The sequence below is a fragment of the Lolium perenne genome, chromosome 7, assembly GCF_019359855.2.
Source record: "Lolium perenne isolate Kyuss_39 chromosome 7, Kyuss_2.0, whole genome shotgun sequence".
Classification (NCBI taxonomy): Eukaryota; Viridiplantae; Streptophyta; class Magnoliopsida; order Poales; family Poaceae; genus Lolium; species Lolium perenne.
The window spans coordinates 304309383-304317911 of NC_067250.2; the positions used below are offsets into that span (position 1 = coordinate 304309383).

Consider the following 8529-nt stretch of genomic DNA (forward strand, 5'->3'; position numbering starts at 1 on the left):
TTAAATCTAACTACTCGTATATTACTCCAACTCGGATTCGGATGGACTATGCATGCCTAGATCTGTATATTTGCAGAGAGCGGCACTGGAGAGATGCATGCACTGTTGATTACGTGCTTTTTTTTTTGAGACTGTTGATTACGTGCTGAATACACGAATTTAGGATCCTTCAACTGTTAAATCGGAAATTCTATACTGTAACAGTTAGATCCGGAGTAACTGGGGGGTTCGTTTTCTTTTGATATACACGGAATTGGCTAATTAAAAATCATTCTGCCAGTCCGTTACTGCAACCACCGCTAGCGCTAGGGCTCTGCGATCTTCGATGGGGCTGACACCAAAACGTCGCCGGCGTTCTGCCAAGCAGCCAGGCGGAGTGGACTACATCAGCGCTCTCCCCGACGACCTCCTCCTCCTCATCCTCGCCGGTCTTGGCTGCACCGCCGCCGCCGCGCGCACCAGCGGCCTCTCCCGCCGCTGGCGCGGCCTCTGGGCCCGCCTCGGCGACATCTCCCTCCGCGACGTCGCCTTCGAGTCGCTCGCGGCCGTGCTCAGCCTTGTCGCCCGCCCACCGGCTTCCGCCATCTCCCTCCTCGAGATCCGGGTGCCGAGACAGAAACGGCGCGTGCCCAGGGAGCACTGGCCCGTCCGCGAGGACGTCGCCTCGCTGGCACGCGTGGCCGCGCGGCTCGCGCCGGAGACGGTCGTCCTCGCGCTCCCGCCGAAAGGCTCCAACCCGAACCCCGCCGACTTCCACCTCCCGTGCTTCCGCCGCGCCGTCTCCATCGTGCTCGAGTCGCTCCCGTTCGTCCTTCGCGTGCCGCCCGCCGCCGCCGGGGGCGAGGGCGACTTCTTCCCCGCTCTCCACACGCTGCGCCTCCTGGACTGCATCGTCGTCGACAAGGAGCTCGGTGCCTTGCTCTCCCGCTGCCCGCGCTTACGCGTGCTCGAGCTCAGGCACAAGGTAACCACCTGGCCTGGCGTCCGCGCACGGAGGATAGTCCGCTCGGCGAAGCTGCAGGAGCTCGTCCTGCACTCCGAGAGACCGTGGTTGAGCAGCGTCCACATCGTTGCCCCAATGCTCAAGCAACTGACCATGTCCTTTTGGGCACACAAGGAGGCCACCATCTCCGTCTCGGCGTCAACGATGCAAAAGGTCTCGTGGCGCTGTTCCTATGCCCAAAATGCTATTGGGTTCGGTCTTTGGAGCCTCCACAAGCTGAAGCTAGAGACGGCAGAGACACCAGGGCAGCTCCCTTCGCTGCAGATTTATGCCGGAAATGTACGTACGTGTGTCACTTCTCCTATCCTGCTCAATTTTTATGTACCAGAGTTTTCATCTTACTCCTAGTAAACTAAATTTGTATGAATTGTACATTGCATTTTCAGAGCTCCCATACTTTTTCCAACCAAAAAGCCAACCTTGCAAATGAGGTAGAGAAGCATACGGTTGTTGAATTCTCTGATATGGAGCTGCATCTCTCAACAGCCGGGCATGTCTTTGGAGCGCTTGTGTTGCATCTTCTTCAGATGAAGCGGATTCGTTCCGTTCTACGGAGGCTTAAGGTCGTCCGGCAGAGTTCGCCGGTAACTAATTTCCTACTCCGCTTCTATATAGTACATCTCAACAACATAATCTGTAGTAATTCAGGTTGTATTTTGTTTTGTTAGGAGAAAGAAGCTTGCCATGCAAATTGTCCATGTGAGCCTACAGACTGGAGGACCCAGATTATCGCGTTGACGGCCCTTGAAGAAGTAGGCATATATGGCTTCCAAGGCGAGGATCATGAGTATGATCTGCTGAAACTCGTACTCGGTTCTGCACCGATGCTTAGAAGAATGACCGTGAAGCTGTCGCATGAGTTATCATCAGCCAAGGACGACCCTCGCACCAAAATACAAGACCTCGTGGCGTATTCTTCCGTGGAATGCCTTGTATATCTTGGGTAAGTATTTTTCTTGCATACATGCATGATTAGCATAGCTCGTATGGGGGTCTCCTCGATGCAGCAAAAGATTATCTTGTCAAACTGTTAGTGATTTTGATCTTGGATAGTATCTCTAGGGAAGTCCTCACATTGTGCCATGCATTGAGCAATTATGAGGTTTGGCTGTACATAGGCCTTTCAGTTTGGGGAAATTATTATGTTCCACTTACATTCTCTTGAAGTACTTTCCTGTTTTTACTCTCACGGAACTTGTTTTAATTTTCCTCCTCTGCAGGGTTGATGCACCATAGCCAAAATTCCCTGCTGACATGATTCCCATCCTTACATTTGCTGATTCCTGGTGCTTGTCGACAAGATCACCTTTCCCATGAAGAACATCTCCATGTTTACTTTTTCTTGTGTCAAGATTTTTATTGGTCACTTCAACCGATAAAATGAGGTGTGGTTTGGGCTGTGCACTGCAGCTAGGGCTGAACATGTAGCTATATTCAGCTGTCGATGTCAGTCATGTGTTCCAACTTCCAAGTGATTGTGAAGACTGCAGCCAAGTTTATTTGTAGGTAGATTGAGGAGCAGAGTATGCTCAAACTTGCTGAATAAAACAGCATAACCATGTCGGCATGCATGAAAATGACTTGCGTCCAGAGAAGTGCAAAACTCAATCGTCTAAGCTAGGCCTCAAATTTTAACGTTTCGCCCAATCCGAGGACTTATCTGACCATGTGAATCCAACGGAGAGCTTATATATCTTTCTATTCTTAATAGGTGATCCAATTTCTCTTCAAGCATCTCTGACCAATCCTAGCCTGCCACATGTCATCAAATATGCCACCTCACCCATCCACATCACCAGGGTTAAAATCCCACTAATTATGCCCCGTAATTAAAAATAAGCCACGATTAAAATCCCACTAATCCTCTTCCCCCTTCCACTCGCTACCATGATGATCCGTTCGTAATTCTTGCGATTTTATACCGCTCCTCGTGAACTCACGCTTGCCAAGCCAAACTATGCAATTACTACATGTTCCTCCCGTGAGTGACTTGAGGCCACGACCCCGGCGATCCCCTTCATCGTATCACATTTTAGCAAGTTGTTAGTCTTCGAGCCCTACCCTCTTTATCGGCAACGTGAGGCAGCTCGCCAGTGACCCGAAGGTGGAGCGGGATCTCCATGGGTCGTGATACTGTGCACGGGCAGAAGGCTTGATGCCGTTTGGTGATTTAGATCATATGCTCCTTCCTATTATGTTTCCTGAGTGCTCATGAGCCTGACTATTTGAAATAATATGTTGCATCAATGGGTGTAGTTCATCTGGATCTGCAAGGTATGGATCTTCTTCTGTGTATATGGTTCGTAGGTACAGCTACCCATATACGGGAAATGCTGGCGCCGGGAGCTTGCCGCAGCAACAATCCAGTCTGACGATCTCTCTCTCATATTTTACGAGCGAGCGTCAGTATCTCAAATGGCCACAACAAAGCATCGTATCTTCCTCCAACAACGTGGTGTCATCCCTCGACTCCCTACAAGTCCATGCAACCGACATTTTACTCATTCAGTTAGTTAGTTCTTGCATTATAAGTTAACTGATTGATATAATATATGTTTCGCCTGTAAATAAGTGTACTCATCGATGAAACGCTTCATTCCCTACACACAATATTCATTTTCCTGTTATGCCACTCTACTCTTCTTTCAATATTGTTCTTTTTCACGATATACAATTTTTATCAGTCTACGTAATCTTTTCTATCCTCTTCTTCAGCTGGAGAATTTTAAACAATTAAATGAAGGCCATGATATTTTCAGCAATACACTTTCAAATGGTTTATTCCTCTGAATATTCATGAATCTATATATGTAGCTAAATTGTGATTTTTGGAATCTCACATCATCTAAAGTTCACGTGCGTGCTCTAACATGAACTTTCTCACACAATAAGCTTTCGTATGTAGAAAATGGTTCTTCACGAGTGGAGCTTTGGTACAAAGACATTGATTATTTCAAAGATGAACCTGCGCATCACTCAGCTGCTACTTTTCTGAAATATAAGGTATGTATGCAATTATTGGTATGCTTCAAGAAATTTCTCTCAACCATTACATTGTCTTCAAGTATGAGATTCATTTATTTTATCTTTTGGGCTGATCAATTGCTAAGTTACAATGGATTTTTTTCAGAATACATTTGTTGCTGCATCGAAGCAAACACAATTGAAGTATTTCTGATTTCTTATGGAAGATATATATCAAGATATGTTAGATGTTACATTAACTACCGAAATGGTGAACAACATTAGGATTATTTCTAATGTTCATAAGGAGTGTGCCACGGCTTCAATAGTTGAACCATAGTTTTAGTGCTATCGTTGTGAGGATAGAGACTCATTGGTCTCAAAATTTGGTCTTCGGCCCTTTGATCGATCTCAAATTAGAAATGGCGGGTAACGAAAGTTTATTCCACACACAGAATTCGTAGTGATGTTTTTTAGCACAAATAGTTAAGTTAGTCTGAAAATATATATGGTTGATGTCATGATTAATTACCTGAATATTACATTTACACGGACCCATGGAGATCCCACCCCACATCTAAAATCAATTTTGATAATACTCGCTCTTCTGAAGATTGATCTGCGCTTGGGTTTTATTTCTTATAAGCTGGCCGAGTTATTGCAATATCATGACGCTAATTTTGATTAGATATTTGATCAATCAGAATCATATTTTGGGTCTAAAACTAAATCTGAACAGAAGATGATTGTGCAGCAGGATGATCCATTTGCAAAGCTGTCATGTATCATATTTTTTTAAATAGTGCGTAAGATTTTCTGTACGGTTTTTTTTGCTACAAATCCCGCTGCAACGCGCGGGGTATTATCTAGTATAGTTAAACAGTCAGTTCATACAATAGATAAAACAAGGTACTGTTTTGACAGTGCACTGCTGCTATAGGCTCAGAGTATTGAACTCTTAGTTATATTCGGTTGTCGAAGTTACTGGGTTGAAGCGATATATTTCAGTCAGGTGCTTCAAGTGATTCCAGTATGAACTACAGGGCTCTACTTAGTTTCTTTGCAAGCAGATTGAGAAGCTGAGAATGTTCACTTCATGGTTCTCGATTTGACACCTATAAAGATTAGCCGGCCAACTCCCTTAACATGAAAGTTGCATTATATTTCCTCTCTTTGCTTGAACCTCTCCACTTCTAGATGATCGACATGAACCTTAGTTATTTTATATATGTCAGCCATGTGCTCTAGGTGATTCTGTTAAGCCAATGGTCTATCTTGTTTCTCGCTGTGCCATTTCACTTTGATGCCATGTTTCTTTGCCATAGAAGAACGTGGACTTCAGGAGCAGACAATTTTCACCGGTGCTGGTTTTAATTGTCCTCCTCAGGATTGTTGCACCATAGCCGAATTTTTTCCATCCTCACATTTGTAGATTTTATGTGTTCATGTACAATATCATCCTTTCCCATGGAAAGCAACTCCATATATAATTTGATTTCAATGATTGTGTAATAAAAACGGTTACCACAGGAAAAGTAGGAATTCGAGTGAATGATGAGGTGGGACCCTATTTCAATACCCATCATGCACCGAGACAAGGGGATCCGCTATCGTCTTTAATCTTTGACACAATAGTAGATGTCTTATCTACCCTTATTTAGAGGGTACAAAATATTTCAGTGAGGTGCTCCAAGTGATTCTGGAACATTGGACCCTAGATTGTGTATGCTACGATTTCTTGGATGGAAGGAATGCATAGTAGACGGTGAAATCAATGATTTGTTTTTGGATTATATATGGAGGGAGAAGGCAATGGGTTTGATATTTCATGATTTTGATATTTCATGGCAACACACGGGCATTCAACTAATATCTTTTATGCCTTTTGTTTTCCTTTTCTTCTTTCACTTCTATTTTCTTATAGAGTTGTATTTATATCCACACTCGTGCAATACGATATGAGCAGAAAATAGTATCCCAAGACATATGCAAATTTGCACGCATCATAGATACTTATATACTATACCATCACTGGCATGCCAATTTGTTCTAGGAATATGTAATTTCACAGCTATGTTTGCATATCCCAGAGCGGTATAGCCTGTTGGAAAAAAATTCAGAAACAACTAGCCGCAGAACTGAAGCAATTTCAGAAACGACGGATGGATGGAAATATCTGAAACTACCTTGCGGCTTTTATTCTGCAAAATATCACGTGCCTATTGGTATTCCTACAAAAATAAAATTTACAAAATCAACAAAGTAATGTGTGCATCCTTTATATCATTAGGGCATGATGTTGTTGCAGAGGCTGACTGTAATTGGTATCTCCGCGATATTAATATAGTTTCTTTATTGAAAAAACAAAGCAATGTGTTATGTGGGAAGCATACATAGAAAAAAGAAGAAGAAAAAGAGGAACTCGACAGGTGGTGTTAGCATCTCAAAAAAGAGAGGTGGTGTTGGTTGGCAATTATCTTGCGCGGGAAGACCCTAGTTGCGGCGAGAGATTCTGGTCACCACCTTCGAGGACTAACAGCCTGAGGCCGCCCAGCAGAACCCCACCGAGGGCACCACCGATGAGAGCGGAGCCGCCGGCGTAACAGACCCCCCTGGGCAAGAAGGTAATTCCGCAGGCGCCGGCCGCGGCGACGGCGCAGTTCAGGAACGGCTCCTCCTTCCGGCGCGCGGAGACCATGGCGTAATCGATGGCGGAGAAGACGCCGAAACATACCGCGGCAGAGCAGCTCAGATGAGCCGCCTTCTTGCAGATGGCCTGGAGGCCGCCCTTGTCGCGCAAGTGGTAGATGGTGCCGTACATGCCGACCATGAAGCCGTCGGTCACATTCTCGCGGAAGTGGTCAAAGAACGGTTTTCGCGGTCTCGGCGTGGCCATGGTCATCTCCTCGCGCGCCTCGGCCGGTCTCGTTGCCTTGGATTGCAGGTTCTGTAGGGAAGAGATCACGAGTTTGTTAATTATAAGGGCTCTAGGATAGGTACGTTCCACTGTTTCCCAAAGGGTAATTTTTTTGCTGGTGTACAGGAACACGAGATGTACTTGAATCGGAACTCGAGTACGAAAACTCTGGTCTTTACAAAGTTCAGGCAACGGGCCGGATTCGCATCAATAACCAGTTCGGACTGTTGGGAGAAATACGACCTGCTGGAACGCTCTTGGAATATGAAGAAGGGAAGGGAGCTAGGTGGGGCAAACCAAGGCTGTTTTATATATATGGGTTGCTATTTTTGGTATTTTTATCATGGGCCCACCCACCCTTACACTTGCTCGAACCGCAACATCCTATGATGTAGGAACCGACCTAAAGTAATTGTTTCTCGCCGACTCTCGCTTGCATCCGGTAACAAGGCCGCATGTGATGGGAAGAAAATGAGATTCTAGGAAAATGACTAGATATGACATTCTTCTTTATGTAGAAGCTTTGCTAGAGCAAATGTCTTGAATTTTACACTGAGGAAGCATTGTCCGGTAGGTTTTTAAAGTGGCTAATACTCTACGAGAAATGTGCTTACCTATAAGGGATTGCATTTTTTCGACAAAAAAATATATTAATAATTTAATATAGCAAAGATATCAATTACTCACAACATCTGCAACAACGAAATGTCCTAAAGACACTACGAATGCACACAACAGTACTACAGGAAGACCCCGCTAACTTGTAGTTGCAACATAAACCAATACCAAGACATCATCGGAAGTCTAATTCTCCAAAAGTGATGCCTCTAAGAAGGAAACATCGCACAAGAGCCATCGCCGCTCAGTCATGGATCTTAGATTTTCACCATGTAGAAAGTTTGCGCTCCCAAAACAATACCTTCAACAAGCATTGCCAGGTAAAACCAATTAAGACCAGATCTTGAATTTTCACTCTTATGCTGCCTCCCCGGCTCCCCCGCTTGTTGATGTCGCTGTTGCAGGTCAAGAAACACCAAACAAAGTTCACATCGCCTCAAAGACTCGGTCCGTCATTACTAGACCTAAGACCTCAGCCGCCATGATATTATTCTCCGCCATTGTCTTCTCCATCAAAATCTAAAACCGATATGTCTCATGATGGAATCAGACAACGAAGCTTCGTGTCAGTCCCTCCTGAAGACGCACAACCAGAAATATTTGGGTGCACACGACCGAATCATATCCGATCCAGCAATTTACAAGCATCAACACTGGTAGAAAAGTGCCTATTAGCCGCGTGTGCAAATCAATTACTAGTCGCGCAGAACCTGCCCACGGATCCTAACATGCCACTGGTAACGATGTACTAGTCCTGTAATATGGATATTGGTAGCGCGTCGCGCGAGCATGTTACTACTATCTTTACTAGTCGCGTGCTACTCCCGCACACAAGAAGTAGACGGTCCAATTTTTCCAGCCGATAATATTGTTCGATAACGTATTTAGAGTGACTATAAATAGTTGGAATTTAAGCCAATATTTAGTATTAGCAACCTCAAAACCTATCAATTTTGACAGTTTTGACGACCACACAAGTTATATTTCTCCTATAAATATTGAAAGACTACCCTCCCAACCAGGCCAT

General features: G+C 44.7%; 2 protein-coding genes across 2 annotated transcripts; one reads left to right on the forward strand and one right to left on the reverse strand.

Annotated features, from left to right (window-relative positions):
- The first annotated feature begins 325 nt into the window (after positions 1-325).
- Positions 326-1950, forward strand: LOC127315084 (uncharacterized). The gene is made up of 3 exons (XM_051345613.1): positions 326-1282; positions 1390-1587; positions 1672-1950. The coding sequence occupies exons 1-3, from the start codon at positions 326-328 to the stop codon at positions 1948-1950; spliced, it is 1434 nt and encodes a 477-aa protein (XP_051201573.1).
- A 4490-nt stretch (positions 1951-6440) lies between these two features.
- Positions 6441-6863, reverse strand: LOC127315083 (mitochondrial import inner membrane translocase subunit TIM17-3-like). Its single transcript, XM_051345612.1, has one exon. The coding sequence runs from the start codon at positions 6861-6863 to the stop codon at positions 6441-6443; it is 423 nt and encodes a 140-aa protein (XP_051201572.1).
- Positions 6864-8529: the final 1666 nt, after the last annotated feature.

What these genes read in the sequence shown, in the direction of transcription:
- LOC127315084 (XM_051345613.1), top strand. Translation starts at nt 326, where the DNA reads ATGGGGCTGACACCAAAACGTCGCCGGCGTTCTGCCAAGCAGCCAGGC. An exon ending in TGCAGATTTATGCCGGAAAT is followed by an intron (nt 1,283 to 1,389) that starts GTACGTACGTGT and finishes TTGCATTTTCAG; the next exon opens with AGCTCCCATACTTTTTCCAA. An exon ending in TCGTCCGGCAGAGTTCGCCG is followed by an intron (nt 1,588 to 1,671) that starts GTAACTAATTTC and finishes TTGTTTTGTTAG; the next exon opens with GAGAAAGAAGCTTGCCATGC.
- LOC127315083 (XM_051345612.1), bottom strand. Translation starts at nt 6,863, where the DNA reads ATGGCCACGCCGAGACCGCGAAAACCGTTCTTTGACCACTTCCGCGAG.